The sequence below is a fragment of the Panthera leo genome, chromosome C1 (assembly GCF_018350215.1).
Source record: "Panthera leo isolate Ple1 chromosome C1, P.leo_Ple1_pat1.1, whole genome shotgun sequence".
Taxonomy (NCBI): domain Eukaryota; kingdom Metazoa; phylum Chordata; class Mammalia; order Carnivora; family Felidae; genus Panthera; species Panthera leo.
The window spans coordinates 4114821-4138901 of record NC_056686.1 but is presented as its reverse complement, the minus strand read 5'-3'; the positions used below and the strand labels follow the sequence as shown (position 1 = coordinate 4138901).

At 55.6% G+C, this 24081-nt stretch overlaps 1 protein-coding gene across 3 annotated transcripts in view; it reads left to right on the top strand.

The window, feature by feature from the left end:
* The window catches only part of ACOT7 (acyl-CoA thioesterase 7), a 100574-nt gene that overhangs the window by 17818 nt on the left and 58675 nt on the right, over window positions 1-24081 (top strand). For all 3 annotated transcript variants that reach the window (XM_042951079.1, XM_042951078.1, XM_042951077.1), the window contains exons 2-3: window positions 14776-14893; window positions 21381-21537. In XM_042951079.1, coding sequence (XP_042807013.1) covers window positions 14776-14893; window positions 21381-21537 — 275 coding nt within the window. The remainder of the gene's footprint in view (window positions 1-14775; window positions 14894-21380; window positions 21538-24081) is intronic.

The following is a 24081-nucleotide window of genomic DNA, read 5'->3' as shown; positions in this document are numbered from 1 at the left end:
GGTGGCTCAGGCTCTGAGCTGTCAGCGCAGAGCCTGACGTGGGGCTCGAACTCACGGAGTGCGAGATCATGACCCGAGCCGAAGTCGGATGCTTAACTGACTGAGCCACCCAGGCGCCCCATGGATGTTCTGTCTTAAAGCACAAACCTTTTTTTATTTTTTCATGTTTATTTAGAGAGAGAGCACACATGCTCGTGCATGAGTGGGGGAGGGGCAGAGAGAGAGAGGGAGACAGAATCTCAAGCAGGCCTCATGCCATCAGCACAGAACCCGATGCGGGGATCAACCTCACGAACCGTGAGATCATGACCTGAGCCAAAGTCACGAGCCAGACGCTCAACCGACTGAGCCACCCAGGTGTCCCTTGAAGCGCAGAAGTTTTGACATTTTCATGTAGTCTAGTTTAGGTTTTTTATTTTTTTGGTTGCTTGTACTCTTATCGTCGCACCTAAGAAACCGTTGCCAGACTCAGGGTCACAGAGCCTTACCTGTATGTTTTCTTTCAGCCTCAGCCCTTCTGTTCAGAGCTTTACTTATTTTGAATCTGTGAGGTAAGGGTCCAGCTTTGTTCTTTTGAGGTGGACCCACCCCTTCTTCCGAGGTCCCAGGACTTGTCGGGGTCCCAGGCTGGTAAGTGCAGGGCTGAAGCCACACACCTGGCCCGCACCCCCGGGTTATCCCTGACCCTGAGGACAGAAGCAAAAGTCCACCGACAGTAAAAGTTGCGCCCTGTAGATTGTGGAGTGTTCATCACACACGTGGTTTCATTTCATGACTAGGCTGTGCTTCCTGGCGGCTGTGTGGGGTCTCAACCTGGGTCTGTGGTTCCGCTTCGCATCCCTGAACACCAACCCCGCCCCTTCCGGCCTTCCCCACCCCCTTGCAGCGTCGTGCTGTGACCAGCCTGTCCCAGGCAGGTGGCAGCCTCGTGTACAGGCCTACAGGCCCCCCGTGCGGCAGGTCCCCGTTGGGGACCTTCCTGGGCTGTGCCAGACAGGCAGAACCCCCTGGTGCCCTGAATTTCCTCCCTTAGGCTTGGGCTTGCTGTGGGGCAGGTCCAGCAGGCGTGACTGCCCATCTAGAGGGTGTTTAAGGAGCACCTGGGTGGCTCAGTCAGTTGAGCGTCCAACTTCGGCTCAGGCCATGATCTCAAAGTTTGTGAGTTTGAGTCCCACATCGGGCTCGCTGCTGTCAGTGCTGAGCCTGCTTCTGATCCTCTGTCTCCTCTCTCTCTCTGCCCCTCCCCTGTTCGTGTCTCTCTCTATCAAAAATAAACATTAAAAAATAATAAAGGGTGTTTATGGGGAGCCTGGGTGGCTCAGTCGGTGAAGCGTCCGACTTCGGCCTAGCTCATGATCTCACAGTTCGTGAGTTCGAGCCCCGCATTGGACTCTGTGCTGACAGCTTGGAGCCTGGAGGCTGCTTCAGATTCTGTGTCTCCTTCTCTCTCTGCCCCTCCCCTGCTTGCACTCTGTCTCTGCCTCTCTCTCAAAAATAAATAAACATTGGGGCGCCTGGGTGGCTCAGTCGGTTTGGCGTTGGGCTTTGGCTCAGGTCATGATCTCACAGTCCGTGGGTTTGAGCCCCACGTCGGGCTCTGTGCTGACAGCTCGGAGCCTGGAGCCTGCTTCGGATTCTGTGTCTCCCTCTCTCTCTGCCCCTCCCCTGCTTGTGCTGTTTCTCTCTGTCTCAAAAGCAAATAAAAACATTAAAAAAATTTTTTTAATTAAAAAATAATTAAAAATAAATAAATAAACATAAAAAAATAATAAAAGGTGTTTAAAAACCCTGGGAGGTGGGAAGTTGCCTGTAGCAGTCATGGCCTTGAGTGTGCCCTGTGGCCCTGTGAGACATTTAATTGGACATTGGACATAACAAGCAAATCAGAATTTTAGGGCCTTTTTTTTTTTAAGTTTATTTATTTATTTTGAGAGAGAGAGAGAGAGAACAAGCTGGGGAGGGGCAGAGAGAGAGGGAGACAGAGGATCCAAAGCGGGCTCTGTGCTGAGAGCAGACAGCTGAGAGCAGATAGCCCGATGCAATGAGGGGCTTGAACTCACGAACTAAGAGATCATGACCTGAGCCAAAGTCAGATGCTTAACTAACTGAGCCACCCAGGTGCCCCAGGGAAATTAGAATTTTCTTTTTCATGTTTATTTATTTTTGAGAGGGAGACAGAGTGGGAGTGGGAGACAGAGAAGGAGACACAGAATCCGAAGCAGGCTCCAGGCTCTGAGCTGTCAGCACAGAGGCGGACATGGGGCCTGAACTCATGAACCGCGAGATCATGACCTGAGCCAAAGTCGGATGTTTCACCGACTGAGCCACCCAGGCGCCCTAGCAAATCAGAATTTTAATCCAGCCGGGGAGATAACATCAGACTGGGAGGTTGAAGCATCGGGAGAAAGAACTGCTTTTGTAATCAAACTTATTTTCTCACCGTCTTGATGTGGAGCAAAGCCCGACATCAGCTGACAGGGGAGCGGCCCTGTGTTCAGGGGCAAAACCGGCGTTCTGAGAGCTCGCCCCGGCTCCCATCTGCACCCTGCACCCTTCAAGCTCGCTTGCTTAGCTCTCAGCCCCGGGGGGCGGGGCACAGGAGTCACCCTCATTTTACAGATAGGGTGAACCGAGTGCGGGAGTGACTCCAGTGGACACTGAAACCCAGGTCTCTCAACACCGAGTTCTCTGTACCTCATCGCCTGCCCTGACCAGGGGCAAATGCTGCTGTAAAGGGAGGGGGCAGGTGGTGGAGACAGCTCCAGCCCGCCCGCTGCCCCAGAAATGGCCTGTTGTTTACTTTGGCTTATGAATGGGTAGGATTAAAAGTCTAAGGTGGGATGTGTCTCCCAAACTCAGCACGATGCTGAGGGCGTCTCTGAGCCTTAGGGAACATGAGTGTCCTGATGCCGCGAGGTCAGGGCGTTGCTCCCTGGGTCTGGGAGAAGACCCTGAAGTCCTCGCCCCCGTAAGATTTGTCTGATGGGTCTTAGAAGGGCACCTGGTGTGAGTGCTTTGCTGTCATTCAGGGCACGGGACTGGAAAATGCTTGGGGTTCGTTTCTGATCCCTCAACCCCTGTCTTGGCCTGCCTTGGCACACCCCAGCTGGGGTCTGTAGGGGGCGTGCTGGAGACGGACCGTGCCCCTCTCTCCACCTATTGAAAGTCCCCAGGCTTCCAATTCAGTCTCTCTTCGAGCCAGCTAAATATTTCATTACCTTGTGGGCACTTAGCAGATGGAAATTGTAGCCTTGTAACTGATCAGGGTGAGCGAGCGTGGGTGGCCATCATTCTCAGTAAATGCCACACTTTTTGTGTGTGTTTTTGGCTGTGCTGGTGCTGTGTTCGCTCAGATGTGGCTTGTGTTTGGAACCAGAGCTTTAACGGCGACACTGCTTTCTGGTGTCCTCCCGGGTCTCAGGAAACTAAGTCCTGTTTGATTGGTGCTCTGCCTCCGTTGATGACAGGCTGAGCCCACTATGTCATGTGCCTTATGAAAGCTGAGGTGATAACACTCACAAGCCAGCCTGAAGCTGCCTAATTGATCCCGTGGTATCTGAAACATGTTGCCAATATTCTTTTTTTTTTTAATTGAACGTAGTTGTCACACTATTGTATTAGTTTCAGGTGTACAACATAGTGGATGGACATTTACATACGTGACGAAATGTTCACCCTAAGTGCCGTGACCGTCTGTTACCATACGGAGTTATTACACTATTCTTGATGATATTTGTCTCTATTTATGAGTCTGTTATCTTATTGGTTTTTTGTTTTATTTTTTTAGATTCTACGCATAAGGAAAATCATACAGTATTTGTATGATTTGTTTTGGTCGATTTCACTTCTTCCTTCATTTTTTTGTTCATGTGGCATGTCACGTTGATTGATTTGTAGGACATTGCATCATCCTTGAGTCTCTGGATCAAATCCCACTCGATCGTGGCTATTGATCCTTTTTTTAAATTTTTATTCTTTTTTTTTAAAGTTTGTTTTGAGAGAGAGAGAGTGCATGTGAGTGGGGGAGGGGAGAGAGAAGGAGAGAGAAAGACTCCCAAGCAGGCTGTGTGTTGTCAGTGTGGAGCCTGATGTGGGGCTCGAACTCACAAACCGTGAGATCTGACCTGAGCTGCGATCAAGAGTGGGATGCTCAACTGAGCCACCCAAGCGCCCCATTAAGATTCTTAATTCAATAACCAACAATTCAAACCAACAATAGTTTTTTTTACTTGATTTTTCTTTAATTGCTTCCATGTACCTACTAAATTTTACATCATTAACGCAGTAGAGAGTAGAATATAGTTAATTAAAATTAAAGGGTACAGTTCGGTTAAAAAAAATTTTTTTTAACATTTATTTGTTTTTGAAAGACAGGGAGACAGAGCATGAGCGGGGGAGGGGCAGAGAGAGAGGGAGACACAGCATCCGAAGCAGGCTCCGGGCTCCGAGCTGTCAGCACAGAGCCCGACACGGGGCTCGAACTCACAGACTGAGAGATCATGACCTGAGCTGCAGTTGGACGCCTAACTGACTGAGCGCCCCCAGGCACCCCGGGTAGTTAGTTTTGTAGGAAATTGCCAAACCGTCTTCCAAAGCGGCCGCACCGCTTTGTGTTGTGTCCCCACCAGCAGTGAGAGAGTTCCTGCTGTTCCACCCCTGACAGTGGTGTCACTGCCGTGGTTCTAATTTGCAGTCCCCTGGTGGCCCGTGATGGTGCACATCTTCCCATATGCTTATTTACCGTCTGTGTGTCTTGTTTCACGAGGTGTCTGTTCATACCTTTTGCCCCTTTTCGTATTGGTTGTTATCATAGAATTTTTAAGAGCTCTTCATTTATTTTGGATACAAGTCCTTCATCAGATACATGTTTTGTAAACGTTTCCTCCCGGTCCGTGGCTTGCCTCTTACTCTTTTTTTTTAAGTTTTTAAAAATTATTATTATTATGTTTTTATTTTTGAGAGAGAGAAAGACAGGGCGAGCAGGTGAGGGGCAGAGAGAGAGGGAGACCGAGGATCAGAAGCAGGCTTCAAGCTGACAGCAGAGAGCCTGATGTGTCTCTCGACCTTTGTCAGCTTCCAGATGCCTTTGAAAGCTGAACAGAAGGGTTGCCACTTAATTCCAGAGAAATGCACACCAGACGCAACCTCGCCCATGCCCAGGGCCCCCTGAGCTAGCTGGACTTTGTTTAGTATCAGAAACACTGTGGCTGCAGCCTGCCATGTCCAGCTGTGTGTGGTCCTTTGGGCTACATTCCCAGAGCGCTCTTCCTCGGCCAAGTGAGTCTTTGGAGGTCTGGCCAACACAGAAAGTTCTGGAAGTGGAGGGATGGGCCTGTTTCTCCACAGCTGTCTGCAAACAGGTTGAACAGCTTTATCATGATACAACTCATGTCCTGTAAGTTCATTTACTCTTGAGGACAGTTCAGTGTTTTCTGGTATATTCACAAGGTTGTATAACCATCACTGTTCTTGAATTCCAGAACATTTTATTCACCCCCAGAATAAACGCTGTGCCTGTTAGCTATCACTCCCCATTCACCTCTCCCAGGCCCTGGCAACCAACAGTCTGGATTTGCCTGTTCTGGACGTTTCCTGTGAATAGAATCATGCCTTATGTGACAGGCTTCTTGTGCTCAGCAGCCTTGTTCAAGATTCTTCCATGTGGTAGTAAACATTGCTACTCAATTCCTTCTTACAGTCAGATCATATCCCATTGCTTGGAGAGACCACTTCTGATTTATCCGTTCATCTGTGATGGGCATCTGTGTCCTTCCCACCTTTTTTGGCTACGACGAATAATGTTGCTGTGAACCTTTCCGGATGTCTGGTTGTATCGTTTAAAATAGTTCTTGGTTGGGGCGCCTGGGTGGCTCAGCCGGTTGAGTGTCCGACTTTGGCTCGGGTCATGATCTCACCGTTCGTGAGTTCGAGCCCCGCGTCAGGCTCTGTGCTGACAGCTCAGAGCCTGGAGCCTGCTTCGGATTCTGTCTCCTCCTCTCTCTGCCTCTCCCCTGCTCATGCTCTGTCTCTGTCTCTCAATAATAAATAAACGTTAAAAAAATTTTTTTTAAATAGTTCTTGGTTAATTTAGAACATGAGGAACCACCTCATGGTTATTTAACTTTGAAATTATTTACTCATAAGGCTGACAACAAACGATTCCTTTCTGTGGAAAGGTCTGTTAATGGCTCAGTCGGCGTGGCCGTGGAGGCCTGCAGAGGTGAGGTATGGTCCTTGCTGATTTGACTGAGCCATGGTGGACTTTTAGATATTTCGCTTGGTTGTGTCATTTAAAAAAAATTTTTTTATGTTTATTTTTAAGAGAGAGACAGAGCGAGACAGCATGAGCAGGGGAGGGACAGAGAGAGAGGGAGACACAGAACCCGAAGCAGGCTCCAGGCCCTGAGCGGTCAGCACAGAGCCCAACACGGGGCTCAAAGTCACAGAGTAAGAGATTCTGACCTGAGCCGAAGTTGGACGCCCAACCGACTGAGCCACCCAGGTGCCCCTGGTTGTGTCACTTCCTGCAGATTTCCCTCATTCCCTTTCTGTGTTTTGGTTTTTTTTTGTTTGTTTGTTTGTTTGTTTGTTTGTTTTTAAAATCTTGGTTCTTCTGGTTTAGGTTGTATCCCTGTATCCAGATGTTAAGTAATTGATCGTGCCTGTCATTAGTGGGTCATTCCAAGTCTGAAAACTGTCTTCCCTCTAATGGTGACAATAGGGTCTTAACTCAGCGGCTTGTTTCAAAGCGTTTCTCGGTCGTGGATTTGGGTGCCTCTTCCTGCATGGCCAGCCCCGCGTCACAGCACCATGCCCAGCCCAGCGCGGGCTGACTTCTCGATCCCAGATCCCTTGTTCAGGTGCCCGCTGGTTGCAGGACCCCCGTGTGCTCCCGTGAGGACTGTTTCTCTTTACGCCAGTCTTGTGTATCTTCACGATCTTTCCATAACTGAGAACGAACCTGGTGGGGCAAGTCGTGCCCGGTTCTCGTCTGCATGTGCGTCATCAACTGCGTCACCTGGGTGGTGTTTTGATGGTAGGTCCGCAGCGTGCAGGAGGGTGCGTCTCCCTTGGCCCCGGGCCCGGCCCCCTCCCGGGACGCCATCGTGAGGGTGCCGAGCGCCCAGTCCCCCAGGTCTACCTGATGTGGGCCTGGGCAAGCCTCCGGCCTTCTGTGTGCCTGCTTTCCTCACAGGTAAAAGTTGGGGCCTGAAGTGGGTAGTTTCCAGCGACTCTTTCGACTCAATTTCCTGTGATTGTAAGGGATTTGAAAAGGTCATGGGAGTGATGGGGTGGCCACCCGTCGCCTGGCGTGGGCAGTGTGCCCAGCACACCCAGGGTTGGGACCAAGGGGGAGAGAAGCCAGCGTTGCTTAGGGAGGCTGCGATGCCTGCATTGAGGAATGGGGCCAAGTCCAAAGGGCATAGCATCCGGGCTGAGGCCCCCCTCTGGTCCCATCTGGCCACAGCTCCAGAAGGGGCTAACAGAGACCATGCTTCTGCTTCGGCGAGGTGTGTCCCTAAAAGTGTTCAGGAAAGGAGCTGACGAGGCCTGTCTTAGGGAGAAAGCCAAGCTGTAAGAACCTGTGGGATGGCTGGGGGTGGCGCTACCTGGGGGGGGGGGGGGTCCCTGGTTGTGGTTGTGGAGTGGGAAGGGCTGTGGTGCCTGGACACATGGCTGTGGGATGCCCCGTGGCCAGAGTGGGCACCTGTGGCCTTGGGGCCTTTTCTCTGACCTGAAGGTGATAGATGGGTTTGACCAGACCCGGCACACGGCTCTCTCAGGGGGCACCCAGAACCCACTATGGGAGTCTGCGTCCTTAGTGGCCTTGGGGAGCAACGCTTTTGACCTCTTGGTCCAGGCGAGGCGTGGGGCAGGCTGCTGGCCGGGTGCACGCAGGGCCTAAGCACCCAGCTGACTGGAGGGGAATAGGGCGGATGGAGTGGGGGCCTCTGTCCATTCTGTGTCTCCCAGGCACTGGCTCACTCCCTGATTTGACACCTATTCATGGCACTTTGCTGTGTGCCCGGCCCGGTGCCAGCTGCTGGGGACACAGCAGTGAGCAGGATGGCCCCAGGCCATGTACTACAGGAATAGTCCTCAGACCTCCCTGCAAATGGGGTCATTTCTACTCAGGATCAAGCACCGTCAGGGACAGCCAAGAGGCCGAAGGAGGTCTGCCGTCCCGCCAGGGCCCCCGTCAGGCGGTGTGGGCAGGGAAGGTTGTTGGGGAAGGTTTTCCGCCCAGATTCTGCCCTGACTCCCCCCTCCAGGTAGACATTTTGGGTGTGGTCAGCAGGCCCCCTTATCCCTTCAGGGGCCCTCTCGCCCGAGGACAGCCTTGCCACTTCCTGCCCCGGCCGGCCTCCCTCCCTGTGGAACCAGGCTCTGTGCTGTTGGTCAGTCTGGAGTTTTCCTTCTCTCTCTCTTCGTACAAACGTGGGAAGACTGGGGACAATGGTACCTGGACCTTTAGGCGTAATTTGTCTGCACTTCAGGGAGGCCGCTGGGAGCCGGGAGCGTGCTGGGCCTCTGGTGAGGGCTGTGTGTGAGTGAGCAGCGGGCCCAGCTTGCTCTGTCCTTACTTTACCCCTCGAGCACAAAACCTGCCAGAGTCGCCCTGCAGGTGAGGTGGACCGGTGCCCAGGAGCCAAGCCAGGATGACAGTTTTCAGGAAGGACTCTCTCAGGTGGCTTGCAGGCAGATTCATTCATTGGTGGTGGCCATCACCCTGCCTGATGGACGGAGGCTGTGCTCTGCCCAGTGTCCTGGCTGCGGGTTCCTGGGAAAGTGGCCTTGTGTGGAGGTGCCCTGGGACGCGGGGGTAATAATTACACATCCGGCCTCCTCTCCCAGGACTGCCACTGTCACACGTGCTCCTCGGCCACTCTGACGGCTTGCCTGGCACCCAGCGGGAGGGGAGACGGAAGGCCTGTCCCTGGCAGCCTGGCACCGGAGAGGGGAGGAGGCAGGTCTGTGTGGGGGTGGGGGTGCCAGCCAGGGGAGTGCCGGGGCTGGCAGAGCCAGTGGGTCACCTGGACCCTCGACCTCCAGGAGGTAGCTTCGGGGACAGGTGTCAGATGCCAGCCCCTCTGAGCCGGATGTGGGGCTCTGCACCAACTGTGACCTCTTGCTGTGAGTCTCCCTCTGGCCTGAGACCCTCCTCCCCTGTCTGCGTCTTGGGAGGCTCAGAAGGCTTGCAGGGAATCCAGGCCTGGGGCCCGGCCTCTGCTGAGAAAAGTCTGGGTGGGCGTTTGCCCTCTCCTTGGGCCCCCTAGAGGCTTATCAGAGAGGCACCTGTGACTTCTTCATCTCAGAGACAGCAGCGGGAGGGCTCGAAGATGTACTTCTCCGCTGTCATTATTTGCAAAGCGAGGTTGCTATGACAGCTGGCCTTTGGTAGAGTCTTCGGATCAGATTGGGGAGGCAGCCTCTTCCTGGTTAGATTGGGCAGCCTGGTGTGACGGGGAATTGGGACGGTGCTTGTGGTGGGGAAGGGTGGGTGCTCTGGCTGCCACTAGCCGCCTTGCCTCTCGGGAACTGGGAGCCGGGGCAAACCAGTGGGTATAGCTTCCCAGATGAGCAGGTACCGCAAAGTCACGCGCCGCCCCCTTCTCTTAGGGGCATCCATCTGGGGGCCCTTTGAAGGGGTCCGATGTAGAGGGGACGCGGCCCCTTCGTGTGGCCAGGGACAGCTGTGCCTGGCCTGATTCTTGCTGAGTCGGATGTGAGGTGGTTAATGGAGGCTGGGACGGGAAGTCCAGTCTCTGCGTGACACCTGGGGGCCTGGGGGCCTGGCAGGGTCAGACCCTGGGTTCCCAGAAGAGTGGGGCCGTGGAGCCGTGGGGCTCAGCGGTCTCCCTCCTGGCTGGAGCCCCGGGAATGATGGCAACTGTGTTTCTTTCTCTTGCCAGCCAGTTCCCTGGTTGGGCAGGGCTCTGCTGAGCATCCTGCCTGCTCAGCCCCCGAAGGTTCTGCATTCTCAGAATCAGTGGGTGCTGGTCCGCTACCCCCTGGAGCCTTCTCCTGGTTCATTCCCCTGTCCCAGCCGAAGTGTGAGCCTGGGTGTTCGGTGTGATTGGCACCCCCGACCCCATGCCTGCTCTGGGACCTGAAAGAGCCCCAGGGACTTTTTCCTGGCCCAGCCACTTCTCCTCCCTTGCCTCTTGTAGGGGATGGGGGGTCGGGGTTGGGGGGGGGCTCTGGGGCTGAAGGAACTTTCCTGGAACCTTCCTTGGCAGCAAATTAGAGGGGATAAGCAGTGTCACTTGGGCTTCTGGTTGGCAGAGGCCCCCATAGAAACATGAGGTTTCACATGTGCCATGGGCAAGGCCCGTGCCCACCCTGTGGGCACCAGGAATGGCACTCCCTATTCTTCCTTGTCTCCCTGCCAAGGCGACTGTTCCCTGCGCTGAGCACAAAGGAAGCTTGAAAGCTTCCACTGTGGGTAAGGTCAGGGCAGAAGCTCCTGGGGGTTGTTCCTGCTCAGGACACCCATCATTGCCTCTCTATTTTGAGCTTCATTTAGAAAGGATGGGCCCGGGGACCTTCTGCACAGTCTGTGAGGTGTCCTTAGCCCTGGCTGCCCCGTGTGCCCCCACCTGAACCCCCCCCAGAGGCTCTGCTGGTCTTTGGTGCAGGTGGAAAATCCGGGAGACTTTATCTGTCCCGGAAATCTGGCTGTGCGCGGAGCCGGCCTTCTCCCTCAGAGAGCTATTCTAGCTTCCACCGTGGGAGACGGAAGCAGGCCTCTCCAGCCCAGTAACCATGGACTCCTGCAGCACTGTTACGTTGTAGCGCTGACATGTTTGGGTGAGAATCAGGCTGACCACAGCCCCCTGTGGTGCGGGCACCCCCTGGCCTGGGCTCCCCGGGCTGGGGAGGCCGCCACGCCCGCGGGTCCTGTGGGCTCGCCTGTCACTCCTGCTGTTTTCTGTGCATGGGGCAAAGCCCCCCTGAGTGTGAATGTGAGTGTCAGTGTCCTGCCAGGACAAATGACCACACATAGCATGGCTTACAATAGAAATTTATGTTCTCACAGCCCGGAGGCCACAAGCCACAAGCCACAAGACAGATCCTGCTGTCGGCAGGGCCACACTCCCTCCGAGGGCCCGAGGGGAGGATCCTTCCTTGCCTCTTCCAGCTTCTGGTGGCTCCTGGCGTCCTGCATTTTTGGGCTTCTGGATGTATCACTCCAGTCTCTGCCTGCTCCCCGGCGTGTGTCCATTTCCCTCTTTTCAAAAGGGTGCTGTGCACACTGCATTAGGGCACACCCTAACGACCTCATCTTAACTTGATGACATTTGCAAAGACCCTGTTCTGTATTTAAAAAAAAATTTTTTTAGGGGCGCCTGGGTGGCTCAGTCGGTTACGCGTCCAACTTCTGCTCAGGTCATAATCTCGCGGTCTGTGAGTTCAAGCCCCGCATCGGGCTCTGTGCTGACAGCTCTGAGCCTGGAGCCTGCTTCCGATTCTGTGTCTCGCTCTCTCTCTGTCCCTCCCCTGCTCACACTTTGTCTCTCTCTGTCTCAAAAATAAATTAAGAAACATTAAAAAAAAAAATCTTGGGGCACCTGGGTGGCTCAGTCGGTTAAGCATCCGACTTCGGCTCAGGTCGTGATCTTGCGGTTTGTGAGTTCAAGCCCTGTGTCGGGCTCTGTGCTGACAGCTCAGAGCCTGGAGCCTGCCTCAGATTCTGTGTCTCCCTCTCTCTCTGACTCTCCCCTGTTCATGCTCTGCCTCTCTGTCTCAAAAATAAACATTAAAAAAAAAAAATTTTTTTTTTTAATGTTTATTTATTTTTGAGAGGGAGGGAGAGCGAGCACGAGCAGGGGAGGGGCAGAGGGAGAGGGAGACACAGAATCTGAAGCAGGCCCTAGGCTCTGAGCTGTCAGCACAGAACCCTACAAGGGGCTCAAACCCGTGAGCCGTGGGATCATTACCTGAGTCGAAGTCGACGCTTAACCGACTGAGCCACCAGGCACCCCCACTAAGACCCGTATCTAACTACGGCCCCATTCACAGGTTCCAGCGGCTAGAGCTTGAATGTATCTTTCGGGGGACACAGTTCAACCCAGTATAAAAGCTCTATGTGGGGCTAAGGAACAGGAGGATGGGGCTTGCCTTCAAGATGTCTGCTGTGAGGCCGGCTACACGGAATGCAATGGGCAACAAACAGGTTTACTCACGTTTGGAAACATCCGTGGGACACACTCCTACAGCTGGAATTGCTGGGTCAGAGCCCGCCTGTGCCTTTGGAGTTTGGGAATGCCGGGCTGTCCTCCATGAGGTTGTGGCTACTTATTCCCGCCCCCATTCATGGATGAGTCCCTTTTCCTCCCAGACCGTAGGTCGGGTGTTGCTGGGACAGGTGGATCCAGGTAGGGTGGTAGGAAAGCCCTGGCTGATGATCTGGTTTGGCCAGGGCGGTGGCTGATGATGACACAGAAGTTCCAGATGCCTGAGGGCTTCAAGTTCCTCACTAGTGAGGTGAGTCTTTATTCTTTAGATGAGAGAGGTGATTGAGGACTAGATTCCTGCTTAAGATGACTCTCCAGGCAGTGGGATGAGTGGCTGGTTAAGTGCAGGAGGAGATGGGCAGGTGCAGAGATGCCTCCCCGACCAGGTGCTGTGGTCAGTGCTGCTTGCTTCACCGGGTTTTCTTTACTTGTTTTTTTAATAGTGAAGAGGAAAGAGAAGCCCTTTTCATACCCATGGCTGCATTAAACCTGGGAAAGCAGGGGCTCCTGGGTGGCTCGGTCAGTTATAAGTGTCTGATCTCACAGTTCATGAGTTCAAGCCCTGCGTTGGGCTCTGCACTGATGGTGTGGAGCCTGCTTGGGATTCTGTCTCCTTCCTTCTCTGTTCCTCTCCCGCTTGCTCTCTGTCTCTCAAAATAAATAAATTTAATAAACTTAAAAAAAAATGGGAAAACAAAAGCTTGAATGAGGGACCACATGTTCTCCTGGCTGCCCTCACTTGTGCCTGGGGAGGACCAGGGTGTGGGCAGGGAGAGCCCTGGGGAAGTGAACTGGGGAGGAAGGCCCTGACAGAGTGAATGGCCTTGAGCAGTGGGGGGGCATTGGGGACCCAGGGGACTCAGGGTAACTGCAGAGTGCTGGGTCAGGATCAGGTCCAGTGGAGGGAGGTTTATGTCTGAGTGGCCAGCTGGCCTGGGGAATTAGGTCGGTGCCTGGTGCAGGACCCAGGGTGACCAGGAAGGGTGGGGGACAGCAAGTGTCCCAGTGAGCTTTCGTGCCTCAAGCGTGTGGTCTGGAGCTCCTGGCATTTACTCCCAGTTGCCCAGGATCCTGGGGCAGCCCGATGTTGATGGTGTGGGGTTTCTGGGGACCCTCAGTCTGCAACTCCAGACACTATCTCCAGCCTCCTATCTCACAGGCTGCTTCCTTATCAGCCTCTGACTCAATGTCCCGCCGGATGTGAGCACTTCCTCCTCTGCCCTTCACTCCCAGGTCGCACAGCATTGCTGTGGGTCAACCAACAGTGGCGGGCACAGCTGTGCTTTACAGACAGGCAAAGCGAGGCCCGAGGGGAAAGGCTGGATTCAAGTTTCCCCAGCGCTCTAGAGCCCAGGAGCTCAGCTCTCCCTGGCCAGCCCCTGCCCTACGGCAGCCTCTGTGGTACCTGTGCTCACAGGAGGACCAGCTTCTCTGTGTGGAAATGACTGTCTGTCCTTCACGAAATTGCAAACAATTCCAAAGGAAAGAGGTTGATAACAATAGGGTTTTTTTTAAGTTTTTAAAAACATTAAAATTTTTAATAAACATTTATTAACTTAAATAACATTTCAAGTTTTTAATAAACATTTTTTAAAGTTTATTTATTTTTGAGAGAGAGAGAGAGAGAGAGAGACAGAGTGCAAGTAAGGGAGGGGCAGACAGAGAGGGAGACACAGAATCCGAAGCAGGCTCCAGGCTCCGAGCTGTCAGCACAGAGCCCGACGTGGGGCCTGAACTCACAGACTGTGAGATCATGACCTGAGCTGAAGTCAGACACTCAACCAATTGAGCCACCCCGGCGCCCCACGGTGATGGTTTGATGTGTGTACATTTTGCAAAACGATCACTGCAGTGAGTTTAGGTAACACACATCACCTGACAGATGTTTTTTCCCTGTGGCGAGAGCTTTCACTGCGGCAACTTTCATACAGTGCAGCGCTGTTAATGTTAGTCACCGTGCTGGGCGTTATGGCCCCAGGATTTATGTCTCTTATAGTGGAACTTTGTGCCTTTGTACCTAGAGCTGTGGCTTGTTTCCAGTTCTCAGGGCAGCCGGCCCCACTGGGACTCCTGATAGGGGGGGTCCTGTCCCGGGAATTTGTCCGCTGTCCAAGGGGGTCACAGCCTGTGTCCTCATGCTCATTCAGCCCTGCCCTGCTCATCCAACCCCAGGTCTTTGGGGAGCCTGGGAAGCAGGAAGGGCAGGAGTGCTGGGAACTCCCAACGGTCATGCCGCCACCTTGCTGCCTCTGCCAAAGGTCCCCACTGTCACCCCTTCTCTGCTGGGTGCCTGTAGCTCTTGGGGACAACTTCCTGCTCTCTGCCCTCCTCCCTCCCGTGGAAACAGGACCCGGTGGTCTCTTGCCTGGGGCTGTCGGGTCAGCAGCCCACTGTGACCAAACTCATGGAAAGTTCTTTTTCCTTCTTTGGGAGCCATTGGTCTCTTTGGAGGACCTTCTCCTCACCCTGGGTGGTCACTGTTGATGAGTGACATCCTTCTCAGGAGCCTCATCCTGCTTCTCTCTCCTCTGCCTAGGATCATGAGGCCGGATGATGCCAATGTGGCTGGCAATGTCCACGGTGGAACCATCCTGAAGATGATTGAGGAGGCAGGGGCCATCATCAGCACCCGGCACTGTAACAGCCAGAATGGGGTAAGTGTCTGGGGGCCGTCAAGCAGGCTGCATGGAAGGTTCCAGGGCCCTGGAGGCCTGGCATCCCTCTGTATGCAGCACTGCACCACTCTTGGGTCAGGATAGGAGTTTGCTTGGCGTCTTCCCTTCCTTCATCCCCTGGGCCTTGGGGATTTCCAGAAGCCCTGGGTAGGTTGCTTGGTTTGGGGCCCAGCGAGGGAGGACAGGGGACAGCCAGAGACTGAGCTGAGAGCTGCCTTTAAACTCCTCCTCCTTAAAGTCTTGGTTTCTAAACCCCCACCCCCATCCCCAGCCTGGCCACACTGGGTCTGACCCCTCCTCTGCCCCATCCACCCCCTGGCGGGGGGGGGGAGCCAGGGCAAGTACCGAGCCAGCAAAGCCCTGACCGCCTGGGTTGAGGGCCGGGCTTTCTGCTTTTGGGACTTCAAGGCAGCTGGGGGCTTTGGGACATCACCTCTTACCGTCCCTCCAGCCCCAAGGGACCTGACCTTTCTTCCAGAGGCCTGCCAGCCACCTTGCTTGGGGAAGGGGGTCTGTTTTGTGCCACGCTGCCACCTGGGGGTCAGCAGAGATGCGGCACCACAGGAAGCCGTGGCCTTTGTGTCCCTGTGTCCTGTGACCTGTGTCCCCACGGGCCTCTGCCAGCCACCTGCTGTGATGATAGGAATGCTGGAGGGGGCGGGGGTGGCTCGAGGAGAATACGACAGCAACACCTGTGTGTGCGTGTGCGTGTGCGTGTGCGTGTGCATGTGATAAACCAGGCCGTGGTGAATGTGTTACTTACTGGGTGGACATTGACACCCAGGAGGAGCTGGGTGTGAAGGAGGAGCTCGTCTGCCTGGCCAGGACTCTGGGCTTGTTCAGGAGCCCTTGGAGTTCTGGGGCAAACCCAGCAGTGTCCAGAGCACGCCCTCTGCTGGCCGTGGGGAGGGTGGGCCTGAGCCTGTGGGGCCTGGGGGCTGAGAGAGACAGTGAGGGTCCCCCTCCGGCCTGGCGGGAGAGGCTGGACACTGGGAAGGAGAACCTCAGGGTAGGGGAGAGGAGGAGGGGGGCCTTGGGAGGCCACGTGGGTGGTGAGGGCCTGTGTAACTGCTGTCAGTAAGGGCTTAATGTTCTGCAAAGCTGTGAAGTGCTCCCACTCATAATCCTCGCCACGCCCCGTTGTCCCCATTGCACAAGTGAGGACGTAGAGAAGAGGTCGCCTACTTGCCCGAGGCTGCGTGGGGGAGTGTGGGTAGGTCTGGACCACGAATCTGCCTCAAACCTGTGCTTTGAGCCTCCGCTTCTCCTCTTGCGCTCCCTGGAGGGAGCCTGGGCGCAGGAAGGACAGTTGTGACGCGTTGGCTTGGAGATGCCTCTGGACTGGCGGACCCAGGATAGGGGTGTAGAAGTTCCAGGTTCAGGGGGGCATGTGAGCCCCAGGCAGCTCCAGGTAGATACTGGCACGGGTGCTGATGCTGATCTCTGAGAGGCTTCTCTGGGGCTCTGAGTCGGGGAGGGCACCCCCACCCCACTCGCCTCGAGACCTCATCCGGTCTGTGCCTTTAGTACCGTCATGTAGGCCCGGGGCTCTCTTTCCAGCCGGGCCTCTTGTGGCTCCACCTGGATGCTTAACTGGCCCCTTGACCTTCACAAGGCCAAAAAGACACCCTGGGCCTTTCCCCGGGCCGCTCCTCCCACAGCCTCCCTCTCCTCCGTAAACGACCTCTGCGGCATTCAGTTACTTACACCCATTGACTCCCTTCTCACTGGCGGCTGATCCTGTTGGCTCTGCCTGCTGGGTGGTTCCAGATATGAGCACCAGCCAGTTCCTGGGTCTCCTCTACCGTGCCTTCCTCTCAACACTCGCCGGGGCCACACTGGCCCTCCTGTGGCTGTGTGAACTGGCCAGTGTGTTCTTACCCCTGGGCCTTTGCACTGCCTCTTCCCTCTGCCAGGGCTATTCTTCCTCCAGATATCTGCATGACTCGCCCCTCCTTCCGGTCTCTGTAAATACGACCTCCATCCAGGCCTTTCCTGATGACCAGCTCCCTCCTTGCTCTCAGGTATTCCTGGAACACTGTGTTTTGCTCCTGTATCTTTGGTATGCTCGCCCCCTTTTGCACCCCGTTAGAGTGTAAGCCCCGCGAAGGGAGGGACTTTTTGTTTGTCGGGTCCCTGCCGGATGCTCAACATCTGGGCAGAGGCCTGGAAAACTGTGGACTCCCGCTGGCTGTCTGCTCATTGCCAGAAGCGTGTGTGGAGTGGTCACCCAATGAGAGCCTCCGTTTCGTAGGCGCTTATGCGCCAGTGATCACCCTGGGTGCTTGACCTTCTTTTCTTTGTGGAATCTTCCCAACCATCTTCTTAACCCCACTTTGTAGGTGAGGAGCGGAGGCCTAGAAAAGTTATATGGTCTCCTGAAGGTCACAGAGAGCCGCGTCCTTGAAGCTGGCATCGGCAGGGGGCGGCCTGAGTGGGTGTAGGGGCAGGTGTGGCTCACACAACAGCAGTGATAAGAGCTAACCCTTTCTGGACCCACTCGCTCACACGTTTGATCCCCACCGGCCCATGAGAGGGGCGGCTCCCCCGCTCTCCACGTATCAGCCCCTTGAATCCTGGCAGCAGTCTGCCGGCACCATTCCTTTCTGTATTTCACAAGGTCAAGAGCTAATGAGTGACAGAGCTGGGAGTTGAGCCCAGGGCCCAGCGCTATTCTTTCTGGCCCTGCTTCTGAAGCTGCTCTCCTGGCCCAAAGTCTTGTGGTCACTCAGGAGCCCAGCCCCTGTGGTTTTCTGGGTATCTGAGCCCAACAGGCGGTGTGATGCCGGCCACCTTTGGGAGTGTGGCAGAGGGCAACTTCCTGGGGGTACATGCTAATCAGACTGTTCATGGCTGCTTCCCAGGGTGGGGCTGCCTCTCCCTCTCTCAGCAGGGAGTTACAGGGGTGCGTGCAGTTTGGAGAACCTCGTACTGAATACAGGTATTCATCGGTCCGTATTCTCAATGTTTGGGTCATGCCTGTTTTTTATGGAATGCCCGAGGCGGGCCCAGTGCCCTGCTAGGTCCCTGGACAGCAGCTCCCAGTCTAGTTGCCCCTGCCCTGGGTCCAGCCTGGCATAGAGTCCCCAGGCAGCACACCTGTCTCTTAGGCTGCCCTCCCTGCCCCGGTAAGACTCCTGAGTGGCTGCCCCATAAACATTCGTTCTGTCCTTTGGAACCAAGCTTAGGATTCATAACGAGTGGCCTTCCAACTCAGAAGAGCAGATCTGAGGCCACTGTCAGGCGTCCTGTCGGCCGAGGTGTCCTGTGCCAGGTGTGTGTTGAAAGCATTCCTGACTGCCTTTCTGTAGCCTCCTGGGCCACTCTGCCAGTGTTCCGGTTCATGGAAGGGAACATAAATGCCCCCTGCCGAAAGTTCGCTCGGCCCTGAAGCGTGTGGACTAAACGTGAGCCCGTCTGCGCGTCCCCTCTGTGTCTCCCACAGACTCCTGGACCTGCTCCTCACCTGACCCTACAGGCCCTGCTGACCTGCGTTTGCACCTTCTGCTGTGCTCCCCCACCCCGCCCCTGCACAGTCCAGCCTGCCCTCCCCTCCGCCTGGACTGGACACACTCCATACCTGCCTCGCGTTCTTGCCTCAGCTCAGATGTGCCCTCTGTGGGGAGGCCGCCTCCACCCCCACCCCATCCCATGCTGCCCTCTTCAGAGCACCTGCCACTGTGAGGCATTGCCCTGTTTGTCATCCGAACCCAGGCCGAGGGCAGGTGCTCTGACTTACTCCCCCCGAATGGCGCTCGAGGCGCAGCCTGGCTCCGTGCGTCAGAGCCCGCCTGGTCTGCGGTCTCAGTTGCCCTGGTTTACCCGCGGTCTAGAAGCAGATGACCCTTCCTCTGATGCACCGTCAGATATCGGCCTAACGCTGTGTCACCTGCCCACGTCACTCACCTCCTGCAGCTGTCACATAGGCATTTTCTCATCTCACATGGTCCCAGGAAGAAGTACACTAAGAGAGAGAGAGAGAGAGACCATGTTCACATGGCTTCTATTACAGCATGTTGTTATAGTTGGTATTATTCGTTAGTGTGCCTAACTTAGAACTTTGTCGTAGGTGTGTATGTAGGGGAGAAATGGTATCTATAGGGTTCGGGACTACCCGTGGTGTCAGGCTCCAGTGAGGGTCTTGGAAGGAATCCCCCGTGGACCGGGGGCGGGGGGGCCTGTACTGTGAATGAAGGAATGCTTTTGTGGCCGTGGGAAAGCTCAGGTCCATCCGAGGCTTAGACGTGGACAGATGTGAGAGTAAGCTGCATTTCCATTAGAAATTATTAATACATATGCATACACGTTACCCGCGTGTGAGCGTAGCCATGCCAAAGCTCAGCCACTCTCCAGTGAAGATACCTGGGTCTCGCAGACAGCGCTCGGATGACCCCAACAAGCGGCCCAGAGGCAGGGCCTTGGTTTCTGTCCTGCTCCGCTTAGTGCGTGTCTTTCCAGCTTTCTACCAGTGGGTGGTGCTGCAGCCACAGAAGCCTCCTTCCGGGTGTCCGTGCGACTTAGGGGGCGAGGCCAGATCAGAGTGGCCCCAGCTTAACCCCAGGACCTTTCCCATCACCCTGGTCCCCTGTCTTGCTGACACCTGCCTCTGGCACGTTTACAGGAACAGACACCGGAGGAACCCCCGACCCCCGTGTTCCTGAGACTCACCTGGGAGGGGTGAAGGTGGAGGTTCCCTGACCGTCCCTCCAAAAGAGGCAGGTCCTGTGGGTTGAGGTGGGGCAGGGAGTCTGCACGTTTGCGAGGCAGCAGGCGGGTTCTGGCTCGGGCGCCGCGGGTGGTGTTGCCAGGGCTCAAAGTGACCGTTACCTACAAGTGTGGTATGGCCCACCCTGGGACGGGGGGGCGCTGTGAGGAGCAACCGGGAAAGCGAGTCCCAGAGCGGGCAGGCCCTGAGGGCCAGGCTGTCAAAGTGAGCCCCATCTCACACTCCCTGCTCCCCGCCCGGCCTGGGGCAGCCAGACGAGTGCTCAGCGTTCCAGAAGAGATGATTGGTTTCCGGCAGGAAGCGGTAGAGGGTGCAGTGAGGGTCTGAAGTCCCCCTCTTCAAACACCTGCGACCTTCGTGTCGTTCCGTTAGCACTGACGAGAAGTGAGCAGTCCTCCGTGCCAGCGCCAGGAGGCGCTGAGGCCGCGTCACACGCTGCTGTCCTCTTGAGAAGTACTCTGGGAGCAGGCACCAAGGTGTCTGTCCCTTGGGTCTGGGCAACAGTCCCCGGTACTGAAAATGACCTAAGGGAATCCATCACAGGACTGTTTATAAGAAGAAGTACTTAGTGGGGGGGTGGGTGTGGGGGGTCGGAGGGTGGTGCCTCGGTGGCTCCAGTCAGTGAAGCTAAGCGTCTCTTGATTCTGGCTCAGGTTGTGATCTCTTGGTTCGTGAGTTTGAGCCCCGCAGAACCTGTTTGGGGTTCTTTCTCTTTCCCTTTCTTCCTGCCCCTCCCCAACTTGTGTTCTCTCTCTCTCTCTCTCAAATAACTAAATTTTAAAAAAATAAAAACTTCATTGGAGAAGAGTGAATTTAAACAAACAAACCAACAAACAATTGGTGTTGACCCAAATCTCTAATAACAGAGGAAAGAATATTCCATTCTATCCAGCCATAAACATACTTTTGCAGTGACATGGCGGGAAATACCAATCACGGGCAGTGCCGTGCACACGAATGAGGAAGTCTGTCACGTTTGATAGAGAACGAGCCCCACAGTAGTCTGTCGCGTGCCCTCCGGATGGCACTCCAGGTGTGGGTGTATTCTGTGGCCGTGATGATCCATTACCCTGGGGTGTCCTGGGTGGCTAGGGACAGGTGACGTTAGGCAGCCCTGGTGCCCTGTATACCCTTTTGAATTTTGAGTTCTGCGAAGGGGGTGCCTATCTGAAGGATAAATAAAACTTAAAGAATAGTGATTGCAGGGCCCTGGTTGTAACGCAGCCAGGTTCTTTTCCCTTGTGTTGAGTGAAAAAAGGCAGTTTGTGGACACGCATGTTTGTTTTCGCATGACCGTATAAGACTAACCGCACACGAACCAGTGAGATCCCATTCTTAAGGAGAAGAGCCTGGGAGGGAGGATCTCAAAATAGAAACCTGGCTCCTCTTCGGATGGATGGGAGGAGTGATCTTCCCTCTCCTGTCTACTTCGCTGTATTTCCCAAATGTTCCATAAGGAGTATATCTTTTTTTACCTTTCATTATGCAAGTAATACACGTCTTTTGTAGAAAAATTAGAAAAAAGAAATAAGCCACTCATAACCGTCACCACTCAGAGAATCCCGTTAGCGATCGCTTTGGAGTGTTTGTTCCCCTAGGGCATTCCCGCGTCCCCTGTGGTTTTGCAGTTCGGAATGTGGCGCTGCTTTCCCAGTGGGGGAAAAAAGGAAGGCCGTTTTCAGGAGCGTCTCCAGGGTGGGGACTTGCCCTGCGGGTAACCTGTCTCTGGTCCCTCTGCAGGAGCGCTGCGTGGCCGCCCTGGCCCGGGTCGAGCGCACCGACTTCCTGTCGCCCATGTGCATCGGGGAGGTGGCGCACGTCAGCGCGGAGATCACCTATACCTCCAAGCACTCCGTGGAAGTCCAGGTCAACGTGATGTCTGAAAACATCCTCACAGGTAACTTCCGCATCGCGTCTCACCAGCGGTGACGGCACGGCGGCGGCCGCAGCTCACATGCATGGAGGGCTGACCCTGCAGCAGGGGCCGGTCCTGACGCGGTCCTGACGCTGTCCGTGAATGACCTCCCTTAATTCCCACCCTGCCATCCTCGTTTCGCAGACAGGAAGGGGTTAAGCAGCGAGACCCCGGGAGCGCGTGCCTGGACCAGGATTCAGCTCTGGCTCTGGGGGTGCAGCCACCGCCCATCCTGCCTTCCGGGGGTGGTGGCCTGGTGACTGCTCCTCGGGCGGGGGGCTGGGAGGGCACAGGCCCTTCCCCCTCCCTTCCTAAGCCTTCCTAAGTGAAGGTGGTGCCCTGCGCCCGCCCCAGGCCCTGCATACCAGGCTTAGGCTGAAAGCTCACTGGGCCAACCTTTGACTCTGGTTTGATCTGAATATTCTCTTTCTCAGGGTGGTAACCATGGAAACCCCTTTTCATCCTCCCACTGGGCTCTGCAGGGGAGCGTGGCTCTGGTTTGCACCCGCTGCTGCTTTTTATAACCAGGCTGCTGACGACGAAGGCAGGGCCTTTTGTCCCCTTGCTGCCCCCTCCCTGTCCCAGACCACCCTGTCCTCCCGCGAGGAGGACAGTCCACGCTGGTTCTGAAGGCAGGAGCTGCCTGGGTCCTGATGCCCCCCTCGCCCCTTCCTCGGCCATCCCCGCAGGGTGCTGTGCTCAGAGAGCTTTAAGGGGCGCAGGCTTCTCCCTTCCCTGGGCCCAGAGCACAGTTGTCCATCTGGAACATCCCGGTGACCCCGGCAGGCCCAGCCATGGCCCAGTGAAGGGTGCAGCGCGAGGCCTGGGATCAGGGAGCGGCCAGCACCCCTGTGCCCCGTGTTTGTGGCCTAAAGCCTGTTGCAACTCTGGCATTAGAGGGACCTGGGATGCCTCAGGTGATGGCACAGAAAGGGGTACCTAGGTACTATCTTCTCACAGTAGGGCCTTGGGGTGTCTGTCATCACTCCCTGTGGCCTGTCCCTCTGTGGCCCAGGCCGTCTCTCCTGGGCAGGGCTGGGCATTGTCGGGGGACGTCACTGCCTCAGCTGCTCTCTGTCCTCATGCTTCCTTGTCGATGGCAGTCCCAGCAGTGCTGCTGTTCATCGTGATGGTCAGTGTCACCGAGCCAGGGACCAAAAATGGGGGAGGGGCATGCCTTCCGGATTTCTGTCATCGAAGCCCCCTTTCTGGCACGTCCCAAGCTGTGGCCCAGGAGGAAGCCCTGGGGAACAGAATCGCTGTTGGCGAATGGGGAAGAGGCCGGGGGACAGAGGCGCTCTTGACTTTGAAAGTGGAGCTCACCTCCCTGGCATCGGACCCCCGGCATGGTGCCTGTCAAGGGGACATCGTTGGTTGTCACAATTGGAGCAAAGCTACTGACATCCAGTGTGGGGAGGCCAGGGGTACGCGGGATGGTCTCCACCATGAAGGGTGATGCAGTGTCCTTGCGCCGAGGCAGAGAAACCCAGCCCTGGATCGAGAACCTCTGAGGGAAACGGCCGTGTCTTCCTCTCCCGGGCACTTTCCTTGTCTCCAAGCAAATGTGGAGCTGACAACCAGGGGGCAGAGAACAAGGGAGCGAACGAACCACCAAACCCGCAGAGGCTGCCGGGGAGATTTGTGTTTGTGCAGAGATGGGAAGCTGACGGAGGGTTTTGTCTAGAACGACACGCTCTGCCTGACTTCCGAGGGGTCCCTCCCACGGGGGGGGCTGGAGGCTCTCGCCTGGGGCGGCGCTGGCAGGATAGCAGCCCCCCCCACCAGTGAGGACGCACCTCCCCGGGCCCCTGGGCCCCCGTGGCCTCGTCTCTGCTCCTTCCCTGCAGGGTGGGCACTTGGGGCCTCATCTGCCCTGTGCAGAAGGGCACTGGCGGCGAGGAGAGGGCTGCATGTGTCCAGCTTGCAGGACGGAGGGGCAGGCTTGCTGATCCCACTGTGTTCTGAGAAGACACAGGCTCGGGAGAAGCAAGGGACGGGCCCCTGGCCCAGGTGTCCCCACTCCTGACCTCAGGCCTCCCCTGTAACACGGGAAGGGGTCAGTCACGCCTGGAGCCCTGAGGCCGCGGTTTCTCCACACGGCTTGGTCACCTTGCCCCAGAACGTCCTGCTGCCTCCTTTCTTGTTCCGTGACTTCTGGTCTCTCTCTCATTTCTTTTCTTTCTTGCTTTCTTTTTTTTTGGAATGTTTATTTTGAGAGAGAGAGCACACACAAGCGCGGGAGGGGCAGAGAGCGAGGGAGACACCGAATCCGAAGCAGGCTGCATGCTCTGAGCCATCAGCACGGAGCTGAATGTGGGGCTCGAACCCATGAACCGTGAGATCATGACCTGAGCCGAAGTCAGATGCTCAACGACGTAGCTACCCAGGCGCCCCCTCTCTCTCATTTCTGGCTCTCTTTCTCCAATTGCCACGTCTGTGCATCCCTCTCTCTGTCTTTCCGTGTTTGGATCCGTGTGTCTCTCTCTTGTTCTGGGGCCCTGTGTCCCCCGAGGCCTCCCGCTCTGT